This window comes from Canis lupus, chromosome 34 (assembly GCF_011100685.1).
Source record: "Canis lupus familiaris isolate Mischka breed German Shepherd chromosome 34, alternate assembly UU_Cfam_GSD_1.0, whole genome shotgun sequence".
NCBI classification, from domain to species: domain Eukaryota; kingdom Metazoa; phylum Chordata; class Mammalia; order Carnivora; family Canidae; genus Canis; species Canis lupus.
Window position 1 is genome coordinate 1,132,807 of NC_049255.1, and position 22,481 is coordinate 1,155,287.

Genomic DNA, 22,481 nt, shown 5'->3' on the forward strand with positions numbered 1-22,481 from the left:
GGCAGACCCTCAACCACTGAGCCATCCAGGCTTCCCTGGTTATGATAATTTTTAACTGTATCATTTACAACCTTTGTAAATTCTTTAGAGTTGAGACCAAGTTTCACACCAGTGTCACTCCATGGCCCCATCACAGGGGCAGACATGCAGCAGATGTGTGATGTGTATGTGGTGATTGATTAGCTCTGACTTTATGACCTATTCCTATAATAGGAAATGCTGCCTTAGAATTGGTCCCATGATTGGCACCAGATAAAGGGTGGGAAGATAAAGGTCTCCAACAGGAGGTTTTTACCCAAACATTTTTAAAGGACGCTGTAAATTAGAACTGACTGCCAATGGCCAGCTGCCACTTTTGAGAACAAGATGGCCCAGGCATACAAAAATGTAGTGACAAACATTCCCATACCAAATGCAGTCAGAACCTGGGGGGATAAAAGGTATGACAGGTTCTGCGTTTAAAAATAAATGGGCTTGTTAAATATGAGTACCAGGTGGGCACTGATTTCTAAGTTATTTGTACCACTTTGGTCCTTATGTAAAGCATAGAACAGGCTGGCTGCTTACCAGAACCTGCAGCCGTGCAGAAGAGACTTCTTTGCATAAATACCAGAAAACAAAGACTGATGATAGTCTTGAGCTCTGTTCTAGTTTTGCACATGAAAGGGAAAATAAAATTGTTGAAGTCATAGGCTTGGGGCCAAAAATGCTGACAAATATGTACCTCAATGGGGCTATAAAAATGGTGTGTACTCCCAAGAAATGTCTAAATCCTTCAATAATAGCCAGTTAACTTTTCAAATGGTAATTCATGTTCATATTTCACCCATTGCCATCTTTATTCGTTCTAGTGTCTGAACACTTCCTGTCTTCCTATGATATTGACTGCAGTTTGGAAACCAAGAAGGAAGTGGTCCAGTGCATGGGCTCCTTCCAGGATGGGGTAGCTGAGAAGTGTGTTGATTATTTCCAGAGATTCCGACGCTCTACTCATGTGACTCCCAAGTCATACCTCTCTTTTATTCAGAGCTATAAGTGCACATACAGAGAAAAGCATGTGGAAGTGCACACTCTGGCCAACAGGTGAGTGTGAAGTTCAGATATAAAATTATTTTAAAGCAGTGGCTGTCAACTGGGGGAAAATTTGCTCCTAGGAAGCATTTAGCAGTGACTAGGAGGAGCATTTTTGTTTGTTACAACTTAGGTGGTAGGGGCTGGCAAGGGGTGCTACTGACATCAGATGAACAGAGATCAGGGATGCTGTTAAATATCCTCCAGTATACGAGGTAGCCCCCCACAGCAAAGAATCATCCAGTCCCAAATGCCAACAGTGCTGAGTCTAAGACACCCTCCTCTCAAGTCTATTCAAAGGATTATTCCATGATTGCTAGAAGCTTCATTCTTGCCCAGTAGAATTAAATGTTGCCCAGTGTTTTATGTGGCCTACCTCTTGTTATAATACTGAATGACATAATGGTAGAAATACTTCCCGCCTCCCTCTTCTCTCCCACTTTTCTGGGGTCTAGGGTAGGAGAATCTGGCCGATGCTAATTTTCACTGCATGGTGAATACCCTACTACCCTGGAGGCTGTTCTAGGTTTCACTACTCTGCCCTGCTCTTTTATGAACACTTAGAGCTCCTGCCTGCATATGGCCAGAACCAGCCAGAGCTGCTCCCTAAGAGTCCCTGGGTGGGAGATTGTGCTGACTGACTCTGTGAGCTCCAGTCTTTGAGGTCACATCATCTCAGGCCCAGATAGTCAGTGGTCTCTTCATAGGTTGTTCTAATGACTTCAAATTTGTTTCTTTCCTTGATCCCAAATCTTTCTTCTTTTAACTTAATTGTCTTTTTTTTTTTTTTTAAACAGTAGTTATTTATTTTCCTTCTTCTGTGATAGGGCTTCAAGCATTTGAAGTCTATTGTCATTTAATTAAACTTCATTAAAGGTGAATCCTGCATGATACAGATTCTAGACCCACCATCGTTCTTCATGCTATGCAGTGTCATAACGGGGTCATGCTCCCACGTGTGGTCTATGAAAAACTTTCAAATGTGTTCCGTCTGGCATCAACTCTGGGTGTATATTTCTTTTTGTCAAGCCCTCTTGGATTGCTATTTGCACATATGCTCATTCTTCAAATAGAACTATTACTATCTTTATTAATCAGTGCTTGGAAAATGTGGCTGAATACAACAAATTTTAATATGGCTTGCTTGGATTTTCAATCCTAGAATGAATACTGGATTGGAAAAGCTAAAAGAGGCCTCAGAGTCTGTTGCAGCCCTGAGCAAAGAACTGGAAGTGAAAGAAAAGGAGCTTCAGGTGGCCAATGATAAAGCTGACATGGTGTGTGGGCACTTGTGCATGTGCCGTATTTGTTTTAAATTCCTAGTAATAAATGTTAATGACGTATGCATATTGACTACATTGTAACCATGAAAATATAAATTACTTCCAAGAGAATGCAGTACTCTTAATTTTATTGTGAAATATTTTATAAGTGGGCAAAATCAATAAACCAAGGAAAAATGTTTATCTTTCAGATTGACAAGGTATTTTTTTAAATTTTATATTGAATTAGGTCTTAAAAGAAGTGACAATGAAGGCACAGGCTGCCGAAAAGGTCAAGGCTGAGGTACAGAAGGTGAAGGACAAAGCCCAAGCCATTGTGGACAGCATCTCTAAAGATAAAGCCATTGCTGAAGAAAAACTGGAAGCAGCAAAACCAGCATTAGAAGAAGCAGAAGCAGCCCTGCAGGTAAATCTATGTGATAGGACAGATGTCAAGTTCAGTATCTAGGATGAGGACAGAGGAGATGAGTAACAGCAAGGAAATGTTCTACTGCTTCAGACCAAAGGTCTCTTCACTGGCACAATTGCAAGTAATATTTTCTGCAGGGAGATGTTAGTAGGTCTTTATAGATTTTGCACTTGCTACTTCACATCTCATTTTCTTCACTCATGAATGATGGGCAATGTCATATATTGATGGTCAGGAGTCCTGGGTTCTCTTTTCCACTCTGTCACTAGTGACATTGGGAATGTCACATAGAATTTCTAAGATAACATTTCCCTACTTGTTCATTGAGGATGCTGGAGTAGGTCTGTAAAGTATGGTGTTTTCTGAGTGTATCCACGAATTAGTATCCAAATACTAATGTGGCTTGTTAATGGAGGGTTTCGAGCAGGCTCTGACAGTTGTTCAACGCAATCATGTGACAAGAACAGAAAGAGGGAAATTAGAAAGAAGGTTGGATTCTGAGAAAATATGAGTTTAATGAAATGGGCCAGAACTTATAGGGCTAGTCAAATGCTGAAGACTCAATGTAAGATTCTTTGGACTCAATTTTAGATTACTTCTTCTTCAGTCTTGCTCATCTATTGTTGTATGTTATTCATTCCTGGCTGGAGAAATGAAGCCCTGGTGCTCTGTCCATGGCTAATTCAGGTTCTAGAACCTCAAATGAGCATGCCTCATTACTTGATAATGTAATTTTTTAAACTTTATTGTAAGCTCACCGCCTAAAACACTTCTCAATCTTTTTGATCCAAGTTGAGTCTTTAAGCTTCCTGAGCAATATACAGATATGAATGTCTACTCTTTTGAGACAATAAAGATATTGCCTTCTCCTATATCTGTCCAACTTTTTTTTTAAGATTTATTTATTTATTTATGATAGACATAGAGAGAGAGAGAGAAAGAGGCAGAGACACAGGAGGAGGGAGAAACAGGCTCCATGCCGGGAGCCCGACGTGGGACTCGATCCCGGGACTCCAGAATCACGCCTTGGGCCAAAGGCAGGCGCTAAACCACTGAGCCACCCAGGGATCCCCTCTCTCCAACTTTCCACACTACTCTTATTGGGATATATCTTTACTTTCTGCTCCTTTGTTTCTTCTTTCTCTGGCTACACTGTGCTTCTTTATCACCGAATGGGTCTTCAGTCTCTCTCGAGTTTGTGGGCTCCTCATCTGCCCCTTTAAAAAAAACCTAATTTATCAATGTATGACTGTCATGTAAAAAGCTGTACATGTGTAATGTATACAACCTGAGAGTTTGGGAATTAAGTGTATACCCGTGAAACCATCCCCACCTTCAAATCCATTGACATGTCCATCACCTCCCAAAGATCCCCCTCCCCACACCGCTCCCTTTAATATTATTGTTGCTGTTTTATGTGTTAAAAACATTTAACATCATATCTAAAATCTGCCCTCTTGACAAATTTGAATATATAATACAGTATTAACTATAGGCACTGTGCCATGTAGTAGCTGTTCAGAATTTATTTATTCTGTATAACTGAAAATCTGTACCTCTTGACCATCAGCTCCCCATTTCCTCCTCCTGCCAGACCTGACAACCACTGTTCTATTCTCTGCTTCTATGAATCTTGACTATTTTAGGTTCCACATAAATGGAATCATATAGTATTTGTTTTCCTGTATTTGGTTTATTTTACTTGGCAAAATGGCCCCTAGGTCTGTCCATGTTGTTTCAAATGGCATGATTTCCTTTTTTTTTTTTTAAAGACTGAATAATATTCCATTGTACATAGGCACTCACACACACACACACAGAAAGACACACACACTTGCACATGCATACACTCTATCTATCATCTATCTATCTATCTATCTATCTATCTATCTATCTATCTATCTCTTGCATTTCTTTATCCACTCATCCATTGGTGGATATTTAGATCGTGTCTATATCTTGGCTATTGTAAATAATGCTACAGTGAACATGGGAATGCAGATCTCTTCAAGATCCTGAACCCCACCCACTCCCTTTTTGAGGGGCATCTTGGCTTTAGACTAAGAGTCTCTGATCAACAGAGAGAATATATTGATAGTGTAAAGACACTTCTAAACCTTTACTGAGCTCATGATACCTAATGGCATCATGGAAACTGAGCATATGGCATCTTAGATCATGTTTGCACTCTCTCTCTGTCTCTCTCTCAAATAAATAAATAAATAAAATCTTAAAAAAAAGATCTGGAAGAGATGAGTGTACATGATTTGTCCTAGAAATAGGACTGTATCAGATTATTATGCTTAGTATTTTTCTAAAAATTATTCCACAGTGTAAGAGATAAAGCAGTTATCAGCAACCGCAATCATTCTACGTGACTATTAAGTAATTTACTCTCTCAGAATCTCCATACTAGAATGGGACAGGACTTATCTGAGTTCTTGAAATTCGTATTGCTTAAGTTCCATCAATTTAAAGGTAATTTCCCAGCTCAGAAACCTCTAATTATTCAATCTGTCAGCCCTGGGGCTACCTGTCGGTGTCAGCCCATTGTGACAAATCTGGGGGGATGCTAAAGAGGCAGATTCTTGACCCATATAACTAATGAGTAGAAAGCACTGCACATACTAGAGTTGAGAATTCCTTGTAGCTCCCTGAGTGCTGAGTATTCTTTTTCTTTCAGATTACACTTTTTTTTTTCCTGACACAGAGTGGTCTGTATGTTTTTAAAGAAGTCACAGCTCCTTAGCTACTCACCAGCATTTCCCTCACTGTCTCCTCTTGCTGTCAGTTTGAATTGTAAAAGTTTGAACTTTTTAGGACATGTGTTTCTTTGGGATTAACTATGCATCTAAACATTATGACTCTGAATCTAACTCAAAAATGCTTGCTTTCCTCTGTCAAAATAGCACTTAGAGATTATAGGTTTGTTCACATTTTCTTTTCTGAGATTGGATGATGACCTCCTCTCATCTCACAGACCATCAAGCCTTCAGACATCGCCACTGTCCGCACGTTGGGCCGACCCCCTCACCTCATCATGAGGATCATGGATTGTGTGCTGCTCCTGTTTCAAAGGAAAGTCAATGCAGTGAAAATTGACCTGGAAAAAAGCTGTACAATCCCTTCCTGGCAGGAATCTTTAAAACTCATGACTGCAGGAAACTTTTTACAGAACTTACAGGTTGGTAGCTCAATAATGATGGACTGAGAGGGGACTCAGACTTCATTAGAGTGTCTGAGCCCTTTAGTAGAATAAATTTCAGAAAAGAATTTATTGCACAAACATACAAAAATTTTTTACCATCTTTATTGAGGTATAATCACATATAAAAATTCTCTATATTGGGGGATTTATAGTGTTTGCCAATTTCCACGGTGTAAATATCCCCACAATGGCCAATTTCAAGCTACCAAAATGATCTTGCTGAATGAATGTAGGGCTGGGGAGAGGTACATAGTCGAATATAAGGTATGTACCACCTTGTAGATACAATAGATATAGATGACCTCAAAACATAGATGGTAAAATGTAGTAAAATAATAGAAAGTGTTTACTTTTACTATGCATTATTTTTATTTTAAGGGAAATTTATGTAACTAAGTTTATATAAATTAATTCTTAATAACAGTTCTATTTAACAAGCAGTGTACAGAATTCCTGAAAATTTAGCAATGTTTCCTCATGAGCTTGTATGAACAAGCACAGTGTGAAATCCTGTAATACATTTCAATTTATTTGTCCATTGGACTGTTGATGGATTTTTGGGTTGTTACCAGTTTTGGCTATTGTAAATAAAGCTACTATGATAGTTGGTCTATAGGTCATTTGGTGGGTGTATTTGCATTTCAGTTGGCTCTGTACTCTGGAATGGGATTTCTGGGTCTTTGATTTTACATTTTTTAATAGCTGTAAGTTTTCTTTGATTGGAGTATAGTTGACACATGTTACATGTTTTTCAGGTGTACAATAGTGATTAGACAATTCTGTACATTGTGCTATGCTCATCACAAATGTAGCTACCATCTCTATACATTTAAACAGCTTTATATAGAGTGCCAAAGAGTTTTCAAAAATAGCTGTGTCAGTTTACACATCTGCCAGCAGTAAGTTGTTCTACTTTTTAAAAAAATATATTTTTATTTAAATTCAATTTAGTTAACTTAGAGTGTATTATTAGTTTCAGGGGTAAAATTTAGTGATTCATCAGTTGCATATAATAGCCAGTGCTCATCATGTCACATGCCCTCCTTAATGCCCATCACCCAGTTACCCCATCCCCCCAGGCACCTCTCTTACAGCAACTCTCAGTTTGTTTCCTATGATGAAGAGTCTCTTATGGTTTGTCTCCCTCTCTGTTTTCCTCTTATTTTATTTTTCCTTCCTTTCCCTATGTTCATCTGTTTTGTCTCTTAAATTCCACATATGAGTAAAATCATATGGTATTTGTCTTTCTCTGATTTACTTGTTTCACTTAAGGTAATACCCTCTAGTTCTATCCATGTCCTTGCAAATGGCCAGATTTCATTCTTTTTTGATGGCTGAGTAATAATAGATTGTGTATATATACCACAGCTTCTTTATCCATTCATCAGTCGATGAATGGAGGGGAGGTGACACTCTGAGTGTATGTGGTACTGATTGAGTGCATGTGGAATGGCAGTGGTGATAGAGGAGGCTTAAGAGGTTTTCACAGAAAAACATGACAGTGGAATCAGACTTCACATAGGATCCTGATGGGTTACTCTAGGTTCCCATCCTATGTACCTGGTGGCACAACCATTGCTCTTGGAAGCTCTCTTGCCATTTTTCTTTTGTCACCACTGTCTTTCCATTGTTCCCAAATATTCTTCTGGCTTCACTATTTCTCAAGTGTCATAAAAGAAACTGGTACTGGAAGATTTCTCAATGATAGTGTGTATTCCACCCTACCTTGTGTATGTTCTGTGAAAGCTTTTATTTAGGTGCTGCATTCCTTTCCACTTGGAGAACATCTGGTTATCTTTAAGATGAGCGAACATTGCTTGAGGGGGGTCCAGTTTCGTTGTTTGGCCAGTCTTCTGCTGACGCAAAAAAGTGTTCTTAATCCACTTCTGCTACTATTTCTAAGTTTTATCCCTTCAGAAGATAACAGTTCTCTCATATTCTGGATAATTTTATGATTAAATTTAATTCATTGCCCTCAGAGCCTAATGTCTAGGTTGTAACCTTTATATTTCAGATGAGTTTAATAGAACCTCTGTTTAAATGTATTAAGCATTTAGTTGCTGCTAAATGCTAAATATATTTTGTCCTTAGGCTGAATATACCTGAGTATATTTGTTTTCCATTATTGATTTTATGGGCTTATACAATTCACCTATTTAGGATTAATGACATGAAAATGTAACCATCTTAGTATTCATCACCTAAATAATTTACTCTTTCCCTGGGTCCCAGAACATTTATTTAGGGTTGGTATCTCTTATTCACAGAAGCTAAAGTAAGCTCTGACTTCTTTGCTATCACTGCTTGCCCTGTTTTCACTTTCATGACTTTGGCCCAATATCCTGAAATATCAGCAAAATGTGATATCATGCATCCCTTCCTCGTTGTTCAGTAATTTCAATGACATAATGTGAGTATGACTTTGTGGAGAAAAGTATTTTGACTTAATTATACTCTTTTCTTTCATAGCAATTCCCAAAAGACACAATAAATGAAGAAGTGATAGAATTTTTGAATCCATACTTTGAAATGACAGACTACAACATTGAAACGGCTAAACGTGTATGTGGGAACGTAGCTGGTCTTTGCTCCTGGACCAAAGCCATGGCTGCCTTCTTTTCTATAAACAGAGAAGTGTTGCCTCTGAAGGTGAGTCTCCTAGGTAGAACTGTGCAATACATGCCTATAAAGCCCCTTAGGTCAATTAGTTTTGCCTTTTCATATAGCATAGGAGCCTTTAGCCTCTGGTGGTGTATTCAAGTCCATGGGAGAGCAAGTGACAGAAGGGCTGAGCACAGGATGTTTCTCTTCTCTGTAATACCTCTCTAATCAGAGTTGTATGAACCTTTAAGCATGGACTCTTTAGAAGGATGCCAAGTCCATTGTGGGATCCTGGATATTTTTCTTCCACAGTGTCAACTTGGAAAAAAGAAACACAGAAAACTATAGCATAGAATCTCCTGGCAATGTCCAAGATCTCCTGCCAGGGAATCTTATGTCTGCACACAATTGGTGGCTAGTCTGGGCTATAAGTTATGACATGGTATTCTTACTCTTTTCCTTTGTTTCTCAGGAAAGAAACTGAATGTCATCTGTTCTTCAATGTGATTTGATAATATGCCTGTTTCCCTTTGAGTAATTGCATTTCTAAGCTTCATAGGCACATACTCCTCCACCATCAGAGACAGTCTGCAGCAGATGGAGAGGCAAATACATGTTTTAGAAATGGCATACCAATGTCTCAAAAATCACACGTGTGGCCTGGTTGATTATTTTGCTCTTGTATGAGTCTAATCTTTCTCAACCATCAACTGAAACCCACTTATGCTTGTAAGCCGTCCAAGGAGTTTAATAATCATGATAAAAATAATCGGAAGTGGAAACAAGATATGGATAGGGTTGCAAATCCCATTTTATTTTCTAACTGTTACCATACCTGGGTCATTTATTCAGTGGCTGAAGCCCCTTGGGGTCCTAAGGCAACTTAAAGGAACAATGACTCATTTAGTTTAGAGAATTTGAGAGCAAATAATTGATGTCATGCTGTCGATATGATGAATTCTGAAGACTCCAGCATAGCTCAAAATGGGCATTCTGATATTGCCTGAATTATAACCACCCTATCAAATGAAAAATACAGGGCATCTTTTGCAAATGTTTCTAGTGAGTAAGCATATAGTGTTTTTAAAGGAATTACTGTTGAATTTATGATGGGTAGCTTTTATTTTGTTGTAATTGTTTTAAATAAAATGAGCTGAAATCAGTACCAAATAATGGCCATTCTGATCAAGGTTTACATAAGAACAAGAAAATCCCTTCCTCTGGGATTTTCCAGGACACTTTAGCCCCGCCACAGTCATACGACAACATGATCCTGCAGTTGGAAGTGAAGAGAACACTGTCAGAAGGGGGAACCTTTTACTTACTCCTAGAATCTCTACCTTTCTTTCTGAGAAGTCGGTCCTGGAAGTGACCAGGACCCAGCCTCTCAGCTCCCAGCCTCTGGGAGCCTAGAATGTGTCAGGTCTCTCTGAATGTTCAGGCATGAAAATGAGTGCAATTAGAGAGAGTCTGCATACTCCCTGCTTAAGGAGAAGGTGAAATAGAGAGAGTGCAGATTATCACTGGGCACCTCTGCATACATTAGTACGAAGCATCACTGACCAAGGCCCCTCATTTCATATATTCCTGGAGGGACTTCTCTGGCCAGCTCCTGCTTCTGAATGAGGACAGCTTAAGGACACTTCTTACACTCCAGGTGGAACCTCCTCAACACTAAGCAGTGATGGGGACACCAAGGAGCTGTGCTTCTTCCGGCAATCCCGGTCAGTGGACCAAGTGACATCTAGTAGTGAATAAACTTAAATATCGGCTAATAACAATTCAGACTCCATTCAAGTAAATGATAATGATAATTCTCCTTGAAAACTGTGAAAACCAGTAAATATCAGTCCCTATAAACAGAACATTCGTAACAGTAGAACCTTAAATATTATACTTGGACAACAACAGCTATTATTTATTGAATTCTTGTTGTAGGCCAGGCACCAGCTGTGGGTGTTTACATGTTATCTTATTTAATCCTCTGTCACACACACACTGTAGGAGGTAGATTTTCAATATCTTCATGGATAAATGGAAGCTCACAGAATGTAAGTGATCTGCATGGAGCTGCAGACTGGAAGGGATTCTGTACTTTTTGGGTAGCAACTTTTGAGAGCTTCATTAGATTTTTTTTTAATTTATTTTTTCTGAGTAAAATTCTAGAAAATATTCAAAATCTCTGGGGCTGTGATCATTTGACATTAGTTTACTGCTTCAGTGAGTGGTTTGGCATCATTACCTTGCTTTTCTTTTATGTTTAATCCATGGCAACAGGTGCAGTATAGAGCAGACCTGACAAGAAAATGTCCCAAGAGTTAGATCTTTTTTAAACTGTAGTTTTGCCTATCAGTGGTTCTAGTAAGTTATGGAACTTGGACTTTCCTTTAAAGGATTATTCTGCCCAAATTTGGGAGCCTGAGATTTTCAGACGGGAAAATAATTTATTTCAAAAATTTGTTTCAAGATAATCTTTTCTTCTGAAACACTCCAGAAAGAATGTGGCCCTAATAGTGGATTATCCTCATTAAAACAATTTTAACAATTTAGAGATTTAAAAAGGAAAATTTTGACTCCAAAAAATTGTTTAAAGCATCTAAATTCCTTTTTTAAAAAATTTTTTATTTATGATAGTCACACAGAAAGAGAGAGAGAGAGAGGCAGAGACACAGGCAGAGGGAGAAGCAGGCTCCATGCACCGGGAACCCGACGTGGGATTCGATCCCGGGTCTCCAGGATTGCGCCCTGGGCCAAAGGCAGGCACCAAATCGCTGCACCACCCAGGGATCCCCTTAAGGCATCTAAATTCCTATAAGCATGGACTGTTTTCTACATCTTGTCTTTTGCTAATACTGCTTCTGAATACATCTCTTGAGTCAAATTTAGTAACTTCCTGAAAACAAATATTTTTAATTAATCACAGTTCAAGGGCAGCCCGGGTGGCTCAGCAGTTTAGCGCCTGCCTTCAGCCCAGAGCATGATCCTGGAGACCTGGGATCGAGTCCCACATCAGGCTCCCTGCACGGAGCCTGCTTCTCCCTCTGCCTGTGTCTCTGCCTCTCTTTCTCTCTGTGTCTCTTATGAATAAATAAATAAAATATTTTTTAAAAAAAATCACAGTTCAAGGCATCAGTTCGTTTATGGAAGGCAAACAATATATGAAGACTACAAGAACAACATCGAGATCACCACAACTCACAAAATCTACATTTTACATGCAGTGTATACTATTTCTATTCTTTATCTTGTTTTAATATCCTCATCAATAGTGATGAGTTTTACTAGGCAGAGAGTTCTCAATATTCAGTTTTTTCTTTTTCTACAATAATATTACAGTGTTCCATAATTTACCCATGGGCATTTAATACTGCAGTGCTCTGATCTAAGGACCAGCAAACTCTGGCCCACAGGCCAAATCTAGCTCACAACCTCTATGTGTATGTTTTGTAAATAAGAGTTTTTTCATTTATTTTAAATGGTTTTTAGATAAGTACCTGAACAAAATAGCCTTGATTTTGCCCCTTGACTCAAAATGTCTAAAATATTTACTATCTGGTGCTTTTTGGAAAAAATGTGCTGACTTTGAATGTATTAATTTTCTGCTTATAAACATTTATATCAAGTCCACGTTAAGATTTGATCTTGACTTAATGCAACTTGAAGAGACTCTAGAGGTAGAACAGAAAACAGGTATAAATATTGCTGAGGTCTCAGACTCTGAAATGCTGGCTGTTTGGTTTGCACACATGCATTATTCACCTTGCGTATGTCCTGTGCAGGCCAACTTGGTGGTACAGGAGAATCGCTACATCTTGGCCATGCAGGATCTGCAGAAGGCCCAGGCTGAGCTGGATGACAAGCAAGCAGAGCTTGATGTGGTGCAGGCTGAATATGAACAGGCCATGACCGAAAAGCAGGTAACTGTTCTCTGGCATGGAATGGACTATCATACACCAACATACCTATAGTAGACCCTTCCTTCCTTTGCTGCTTTCTTTTTCCAAGAGGTTGGTTCTCAGCAAGGATTGATTTAATGTATACATAGTACATAAACAGCACGTAATCCTTCACTAAACCCTAGAGTTTGTTTCTAACACATACTAAGGACCTTGGTGAGAGGTCGGGATGGTCAGCTAAGGTAGGAGGCTTTCTGGAACATATCTGAGTCCTCTTATTGATGGTGGCAAAAACAGCCTGCCATGTAGTACGTTTTATTACGTTTTTCAAATCATGTTTCCTACTTTATCTTATTTAATCTTTGAAATAATCTTGCAAGGTAAGCAAGGTGAATATTTTTATATATAAAAATATACTATATTTTATATATTTTATAGTCCTTTTGGAGAAATAAGAAATTTATATATTTTATAGCCCTTTTGGAGAAAGAAGTCCAGAGGGTGGCTCCTTGTCATAGGGCTGAACAGTCTGAACTAGACCTTGGCCTTCTGGTGTTCACTTCAGGCCTCTCTGCTGGACTAATGTGACTGGCCACATGGTTGCATCTGATGACAATAACCATCTACAGTCTTCTCAACTTAGTCTACAAAATAGCAGCTGTAGATTCTTTCAGAATCTGGGTTCATACATTTCTGATCTCCTGGGCTATAGGTTATTTATCTTATTTATACCAATTACTCCAGCTCCACTGGGGCTTCTTTCCTTTTGGATATCCAGGAAGCTTTAAAACAGGCCAGTGTAGCTTAGGCTTCAGAGCTCCTCATGGGCACAGGCTCCTGGGACTTGTAGGGTGTTTTAGGGGGAGGGAAACCAGGTTATGATTGGCATGCATTTGTGTATAAGCATTCAGATAAAATACCTAGAAATTTCAGAGGAAAGGTGCCTGAGTTTTTAAGTCACCAGGACTTTGTCATGATTTTTTCCCTTTCGATATATACTCATTTACTTGGGAGTTTTGTATTTGTAAATCTCTAATGATTTTCTTGAAGTGGATGGACCTCACACATTATATAAGCTTCTGGCGCCACAAAATCTGTATTTGCCTCTGGTAAATCCTGTGTTTGGTAAATAAGAGATAGATTCACTCTGTTCTTTCCTTGATTTTGTGGACTTTCCTCCTGCCCATTTTGTCTTCATTGGTCATGACTGAGATTCCTGCTGTGATAGCCCAGTTTCTTATGGGAGTCCCAACAAGAGAACTTAGATGAACACTTCAGTTTTACTCTGTGCAAAATGTGTGATACTTCAGCTCCTGAAAGCAAAATAAAAGCCTTTTAGAAAAATTAGGGAAGTAATTGTATAACACCTATTTGAGTTTATTAATTATGCTCTTTGAGATTCAGTTATCATCATATAAAGAGAAAATCAACATTGCAATTTGAAAGAGTCTACTTTAGAAACTATGAGGAAGGTGTGATAATTATTTCCCGTGGTGGACACTCACTTATATTTGGAGGTGCTACTGAATATACTGAAAATATTTTAGGCCTCATGTTACCGTGTTTGAATTGTAACATTTTTGCATTAGTTCATACAATATGCTTTTTTGGTTTTGAGCATCTACTGCTTGTTAGGACCATACAAGAGGTGCTCCTGTAAAGGTATGGCTCTGACTTCAACACTTGTTTCCACAAATGTCAAGTTTTTTAAAAATTAATACAAAATCTAGCTGTGAGTCCATCTGCCTCTAACATGCTGGCATTGAACCTGATCTTTAGTCACTTTGTGGCTCCTTTCCCCTAATGAACTCCATGAGAGTCCAGGGGGCTTACAGAGGACTTACAGAGGATGAGTAGGCGAAGGGCCTTGAATCCAGTTCATCACAGTCGGACCCCTAATCTCATGAACCAGGTCTGTGCTGTCCCGTGAAGGAGTGTATGCCCTGTTCTTCTCTACAGGGCAGTGCCTTCATGGGGGTCCACTTCCCTCGTCCTTCTGGACAGCTAGTTATGCTCTTGGGAACACTACAGAGAGTGGGCCGGGGCACTGCTCCAGGAACCCAGGGAAGTCTGCTCACTGCCCTAGCCAGGCTTAGAGGGTAGAGCTGCTCCTGGCTCCTGCACTCTCAGAAATTTCCTCTCCCTTCCTGCTACTCACATCCCCTAAAGAAGTGTGAGCTAACCCCCCCCCCCCCCCCCAAAAAAAAAAAAAAAGCCAGAGAGGAGGGCCCTGGCCATTTTCTTATTTGGCCAATTGAGAGTGGAGATGGGGAATTTTGGGAAGAAAACTTAATCTTAAAAATGTCTTTTACATGAAAAGTTTGTTTCAAAGGTAGGCAGAAATAAATGATTTATAATATCATTTTTCCCAGCTGGCATTTTTCTCCTTGGGGAGAAACAAACAAATAAATAAATATGGGCAATATAGATGTAGGAGTATACCTCTGCTGGGCTTTTAGGTTTCCTTCACTAAGCCTAGGGGGAAAGGAAAATAGAATCCCAGAGAACAAACTATAATAAATATCTTGCTTTTGAAAAACACGGTATTGTGTTATAATTACAAAAGCAGTTCGTGTTCCTTAGGGAATCCTGGAAATGAACACTAAAAATATTTGCTCTTTATCATCTGAACATCTATCTGAACATTTTCCTTGATTTATGTATATTTGAAAATATGTGTAAAGTATAACATTTGAATATATAATATAACTTAATACATACTGTTTTAAATTGAATTTTCAACTTAGTAATATATTATGAATATCTTTCTTGGTTATAAAAATTTTTACAAGACAATTTTTAATGGTTTCAGAGTATTCTTATTCACTGGTATGCCATAATTTGTTTAAATATTTCTCTAGTATTAGACATTTAGCAGATATAACATAATTATGCATTATGTGTAACATATACATATGTTATAAATGAACCTCCTGTGACTGGTCCTTTGCTAAATCTTTATCTGTCCCCACTATTATTTCATACATATAAGATTCTACAAGTAGCATTGGCAGTTGTCTTAAAGATAAAGAAGATTATTAGTTTTTAAGAATGGAACATTGAGTAGTAACAGTGTATGGAAGCCTGGTTCAAGGTCTTTTACTGACACACAGAGCACCAGAGAGGGACCAGCTGAGACAGGTGTCACTGGGATTTGTGAGAAAGCCTCAGAACAGAACAAACGGAAGATAATCTAAAGCTTCACCTAAAGTAAAAGGAGATGTGGATTTAGATAAAGCATTAATGATGCTAGAACTTTAACATGAGAAAGAATCCTGATTTTCTTTTTTTTATATAACAAATTTATTTTTTATTGATGTTCAATTTGCCAACATACATAATAACACCCAGTGCTCATCACGACAAGTGCCCCCCTCAGTGCCTGTCACCCATTCACCCCCACCCCCCCGCCCTCCTCCCCTTCCACCACCCCTAGTTCATTCCCAGAGTTAGGAGTCTTTACGTTCTGTCTCCCTTTCTGATATTTCCCACACATTTCTTCTCCCTTCCCTTATGTTCCCTTTCACTATTATTCATATTCCCCAAATGAATGAGAACATGTAATGTTTGTCCTTTTCCGATTGACTTATTTCACTCAGCATAATACCCTCCAGTTCCATCCATGTTGAAGCAAATGGTGGGTATTTGTCATTTCTAATAGCTGATAATATTCCATGGTATACATAAACCACATCTTCTTTATCCATTCATCTTTCGATGGACACCGAGGCTCCTTCCACAGTTTGGCTATTGTGGACATTGCTGCTAGAAACATCGGGATGCAGGTGTCCCGGCATTTCACTGCATCTGTAACTTTGGGATAAATCCCCAACAGTGTGATTGCTGGGTCGTAGGGCAGGTCTATTTTTAACTCTTTGAGGAACCTCCACACAGTTTTCCAGAGTGGCTGCACCAGTTCACAACAGTGCAAGAGGGTTCCCCTTTCTCCACATCCTCTCCAACATTTGAAGTTTCCTGTCTTGTTAATGTTCCCGATTCTGAATGGTGTGAGGTGGTATCTCATTGTGGTTTTGATTTGTATTTCCCTGATGGCAAGTGATGCAGAGCATTTTCTCATGTGCATGTTGGCCATGTCTATGTCTTCCTCTGTGAGATTTCTGTTCATGTCTTTTGCCCATTTCATGATTGGATTGTTTGTTTCTTTGGTGTTGAGTTTAAGAAGTTCTTTATAGATCTTGGAAACTAGCCCTTTATCTGATATGTCATTTGCAAATATCTTCTCCCATTCTGTAGGTTGTCTTTGAGTTTTGTTGACTGTATCCTTTGCTGTGCAAAAGCTTCTTATCTTGATGAAGTCCCAATAGTTCATTTTTGCTTTTGTTTCTTTTGCCTTCGTGGATGTATCTTGCAAGAAGTTACTGTGGCCAAATTCAAAAAAGGTGTTGCCTGTGTTCTCCTCTAGGATTTTGATGGAATCTTGTCTCACATTTAGATCTTTCATCCATTTTGAGTTTATCTTTGTGTATGGTGCAAGAGAGTGGTCTAGTTTCATTCTTCTGCATGTGGATGTCCAATTTTCCCAGCACCATTTATTGAAGAGACTGTCTTTCTTCCAGTGGATAGTCTTTCCTCCTTTATCGAATATTAGTTGACCATAAAGTTCAGGGTCCACTTCTGGGTTCTCTATTCTGTTCCATTGATCTATGTGTCTGATTTTGTGTCAGTACCACACTGTCTTGATGACCACAGCTTTGTAGTACAACCTGAAATCTGGCATTGTGATTCCCCCAGGTGTGGTTTTCTTTTTTAAAATTCCCCTGGCTATTCAGGGTCTTTTCTGATTCCACACAAACCTTAAAATAATTAGTTCTGACTCTCTGAAGAAAGTCCATGGTATTTTGATAGAGATTGCATTAAACGTGTATATTACCCTGGGTAACATTGACATTTTCACAATATTAATGCTGCCAATCCATGAGCATGGAATATTTTTCCATCTCTTTGTGTCTTCCTCAATTTCTTTCAGAAGTGTTCTATAGTTTTTAGGGTATAGATCCTTTACCTCTTTGGTTAGGTTTATTCCTAGGTATCTTATGCTTTTGGGTGCAATTGTAAATGGGATTGACTCCTTAATTCCTCTTTTTTCAGTCTCATTGTTAGTGTATAGAAATGCCAATGATTTCTGGGCATTGATTTTGTATCCTGCCACGCTACCAAATTGGTGTATGAGTTCTAGCAATCTTGGGGTGGAGGCTTTTGGGTTTTCTATGTAGAGTATCATGTCATCGGCGAAGAGGGAGAGTTTGACTTCTACTTTGCCAATTTGAATGCCTTTAATGTCTTTTTGTTGTCTGATTGCTGAGGCTAGGACTTCCAGTACTATATTGAATAGCAGTGGTGAGAGTGGACATCCCTGTCTTGTTCCTGATCTTAGGGGAAAGGCTCCCAGTGCTTCCCCATTGAGAATGATATTTGCTGTGGGCTTTTCGTAGATGGCTTTTAAGAGGTTGAGGAATATTCCTTCTATCCCTACACTCTGAAGAGTTTTGATCAGGAATGGATGCTGTATTTTGTCAAATGCTTTCTCTGCATCCAATGAGAGGATCATATGGTTCTTGGTTTTTCTCTTGCTGATATGATGAATCACATTGATTGTTTTACGGGTGTTGAACCAGCCTTGTGTCCCGGGGATAAATCCTACTTGGTCATGATGAATAATTTTCTTAATGTATTGTTGGATCCTATTGGCCAGTATCTTGTTGAGAATTTTTGCATCCATGTTCATCAGGGATATTAGTCTGTAATTCTCCTTTTTGGTTGGGTCTTTGTCTGGTTTTGGAATTAAGGTGATGCTGGCCTCATAGAACGAATTTGGAAGTACTCCATCTCTTTCTATCTTTCCAAACAGCTTTAGGAGAATAGGTATGGTTCCTTCTTTAAACGTTTGATAGAATTCCCCTGGGAAGCCATCTGGCCCTGGACTCTTGTGTCTTGGGAAGTTTTGGATGACTGCTTCGATTTCCTCCCTGGTTATTGGCCTGTTCAGGTTTTCTATTTCTTTCAGTTCCGGTTTTGGTAGTTTGTGGCTTTCCAGGAATGCGTCCATTTTTTCTAGATTGCCTAATTTATTGGCGTATAGCTGCTCATAATATGTTTTTAAAATCGTTTGTATTTCCTTGGTATTGGTAGGGATCTCTCCTTTCTCATTCATGATTTTATTAATTTGAGTCTTCTCTCTCTTCTTTTTAATAAGGGTGGCTAATGGTTTATCTATCTTATTAATTCTTTCAAAGAATTAACTCCTGGTTTTGTTGATCTGTTCCAGAGTTCTTCTGGTCTCGATTTTGTTGAGTTCTGCTCGATTCTTTATTAACTCTCTTCTTCTGCAGGGTGTAGGATCTATTTGCTGTTTTTTCTCTAGCTCCTTTATGTGTAAGGTTAGCTTTTGTATTTGAGTTCTTTCCAGTTTTTGAATGGATGCTTGTATTGCGATGTATTTCCATCTTAGGACTGCTTTTGCTGCATCCCAAAGATTTTGAATGGTTGTATCTTCATTCTCATTAGTTTCCATGAATCTTTTTAATTCTTCTCTAATTTCCTGGTTGACCCATTCATCTTTTAGAAGCATGGTCCATAACCTCCACATGTTTGAGGTCCTTCCAAACTTCTTGTTGTGATTTAGTTCTAATTTCAAGGCATTATGGTCTGAGAATATGCAGGGGACGATCCCAGTCTTTTGGTATTGGTTCAGACCTGATTTGTGACCCAGTATATGGTCTATTCTGGAGAAAGTTCCATGTGCACTTGAGAAAAATGTGTATTCAGTTGAGTTTGGATGTAAATTCTGTAGATATCTGTGAAATCCATCTGGTCCAGTGTATCATTTAAAGCTCTCGTTTCTTTGGAGATGTTGTGCTTAGAAGACCGATCGAGGATAGAAAGAGTTAGTTTGAAGTCACCAAGTATAAGTGTATTATTATCTCAGTATTTCTTCACTTTGGTTATTAATTGATATATTTGGCAGCTCCCACATTCGGGGCATATATATTGAGGATTGTTAAGTCCTCTTGTTGGATAGATCCTTTAAGTATGATATAGTGTCCCTCTTCATCTCTCACTACAGTCTTCGGGTAAATTTTAGTTTATCTGATATAAGGATGGCTACCCCTGCTTTCTTTTGAGGACAATTTGAATGGTAAATGGTTTTCCAACCTTTTATTTTCAGGCTGTAGGTGTCCTTCTGTCTAAAATGAGTCTCTTGCAGACAGCAAATAGGTGGGTCCTGCTTTTTTATCCAAGTCTGAAACCCTACGCCTTCTGATGGGGTCATTAAGCCAGTTCACGTTCAGAGTTACTATTGAAAGATATGAGTTTAGTGGCATGATGATATCTATTCAGTCCTTGTTTGTGGATTGTTCCACTGGACTTCTTCTTAAAGGGGAATTTTAAGAGTCCCCCTTAAAATTTCTTGCAGAGCTGGTTTGGAGGTCACATATTCTTTCAGTTCCTGCCTGTCTTGGAAGCTCTTTATCTCTCCTTCCATTCTGAACGAGAGCCTTGCTGGCTAAAGTATTCTTGATTGCATGTTCTTCTCATTTAGGACCTTGAATATATCCTGCCAGCCCTTTCTGGCCTGCCAGGTCTCTGTGGAGAGGTCTGCTGTTACCCTAATACTCCTCCGCATAAGAGTCAGGGATTTCTTATCTCTTTCTGCTTTAAGGATCTTCTCTTTATCTTTGGAATTTGCAAGCTTAACTATTAAATGTTGAGGTGTTGAACGGTTTTTATTGATTTTAGGGGCAGATTTCTCTATTTCCTGGATCTGAATGCCTGTTTCCCATCCCAGATTAGGAAAGTTTGCAGCTATGATTTGTTCAAATACATATTCTGGACCTCTGTCCCTTTTAGTGCCCTCGGGAACCGCAATTAAATGTAGGTTTTTCTTCCTCAGGCTGTTGTTTATTTCCCTTAATCTATCTTCATGGTCTTCTAATTGTTTGTCTCTTTTTTCCTCAGTTTCCCTCTTTGCCATCCACTTGTCTTCTATGTCACTCACTCGTTCTTCCACCTCGTTAACCCTAGTCATTAGGACTTCTAGTTTGGATTGCATCTCATTCGATTGATTTTTTTTATTTATTTTTTTTATTTATTTATGATAGTCACACAAAGAGAGAGAGAGAGAGAGGCAGAGACATAGGCAGATGGAGAAGCAGGCTCCATGCACGGGGAGCCCGATGTGGGATTCGATCATGGGTCACCAGGATCGCGCCCTGGTCCAAAGGCAGGCGCTAAACCGCTGCGCCACTTAGGGTTCCCTCATTCAATTGATTTTTAATTTCTGCCTGATTTGATCTAAATTCTGCAGTCATGAAGTCTCTTGAGTCCTTTATGCTTTTTTCTAGAGCCACCAGTAGTTGTATAATAGTGCTTCTGAATTGGCTTTCTGACATTGAATTGTAATCCAGATTTTGTAACTCTGTGGGAGAGAGGACTGTTTCTGATTCTTTCTTTTGAGGTGAAGTTTTCCTTATAGTCATTTTGCTCAGTGCTGAGTGGCCAAAAACATGTTGTATTGGGAAAAGGAGAAAAAGAGAGGAGAGAAAGAAGGAAAGAAAAGAGAAATAGAAAAAAGAAAAAAGGAAGAAAAAAAAAAAAAGAAAAAGAAAGAAAGGGAAAAAAAGGTGGGGAAAGCAAACAAATCAAAAAGCAAAAAACAAAAAAACAAAACAAAAAAAAAAACAAAACCAAAAACAACAACAACAAAAACAACCAAAAAAACAACACAGGGGAGTATCTTCTGATTCTGTATACTGTAAGTCCCTTGACTTTCCCTGGAACTTGTCATCTAGCTGGTGTTCTGGGGGAGGGGCCTGTTGTGCTGATTCTCAGGTGTTAGCGCTTGGGGGAGCTGCTGTGCCCCTGCCTGGTGCCGGGCTCAGTGGGGGCTGTTTACCCCGTGAGTCCCCAGGAGGAACAACCGCAGTGGCGGGGCCAGCTCTGCAGCCCTGGAGTCAGCTCCTGCAGTAGCTCCAGAGCTCTCCGTCTGCAGGGCCTGGAGGCTCGGGGGCGGGGCCGCTGATCTGCTCAGCTCGGGGCAGGAGCGTCCTCGCTGTCCTGAGTCCTCCCGGCCTCTGCCTGTCCCGGGGGGAGGCCGGATCCTGGGCTGTGTCTCCTGCGCCCTGTGCTCCGGGGCCTGCGCTGTTGGATTCGCTCCCGCCCCGCAGCCCCCTCCGTGGAGCCAGCACCCGAGCCCCCCCGAGCTGCTCCCGCCCCGCAGCCCCCTCCGCGGAGCCCCCCGAACCCCCCGAGCTGCTCCCCCACTCCCGCAGCCCCCTCCGCGGAGCCTCTTCCTCCGCCCTCCCCCCTCCGAGCTGCTCCGGGTCCCGCCGCCCGCGCTGCAGCCCTTAGGGAGCTCGGCGCACTCTCCCGGGGCGCAGGTGTCTGTTAGTGTCCCCGGGAGCCCGAGGGCATCCCCGCCCTCCTGGGTCCTGTTCCAACGCCCCGCGAGCCCCTTTCCGCCCGGGAAGGTCGGTGCAGCTCCTGCTCCTCCGGGACGGGGCTCTCCTGTCCTGGGGACACTCGCCCCGGCCTCAGCCCGGCTCCTCACGGGGCCCCTCCCCCTTGGAGGACTTTTGTTTCTTTATTTCTTTTTCCCCGTCTTCCTGCCTTGATAGAAGCTCAAACTCTTCTCACTGTAGCATTCCAGTTGGTCTCTCTTTAAATCTCAGGCCGAATTCATAGATTTTCAGGGCGATTTGACGGTTATCTAGGTAATTTGGTGGGGACAGGTGACTTGGGGACCCTACTCTTCTGCCGTCTTGCCCCTCCTGAATCATGATTTTCAAGTAAGGATATGTATTGTATTACTTTTTGTGTGTATATTAGTAATATGTTTGTATTTTATTTCTATTTTTCCTTATAGGAAAGTCATAAATGCAGATTTCTATTATCTCTTAATTATTAACACCTGGGGAGAGTGTGACCTGTTGGCTCAGGACCCCACATGAAGGTTTAAGAGATGGGCTTTGACACAGGCACACAGAAATTAAATC

At 40.0% G+C, this 22,481-nt stretch overlaps 1 protein-coding gene across 1 annotated transcript in view; it reads left to right on the top strand.

Annotated features, from left to right (window-relative positions):
- Window positions 1–22,481, top strand: part of DNAH5 (dynein axonemal heavy chain 5) — a 295,211-nt gene that overhangs the window by 228,537 nt on the left and 44,193 nt on the right. The window contains exons 56-61 of the mRNA XM_038583304.1: window positions 852–1,083; window positions 2,234–2,348; window positions 2,584–2,760; window positions 5,744–5,947; window positions 8,441–8,620; window positions 12,352–12,489. Of these exons, the coding sequence (XP_038439232.1) occupies window positions 852–1,083; window positions 2,234–2,348; window positions 2,584–2,760; window positions 5,744–5,947; window positions 8,441–8,620; window positions 12,352–12,489 (1,046 nt within the window). The remainder of the gene's footprint in view (window positions 1–851; window positions 1,084–2,233; window positions 2,349–2,583; window positions 2,761–5,743; window positions 5,948–8,440; window positions 8,621–12,351; window positions 12,490–22,481) is intronic.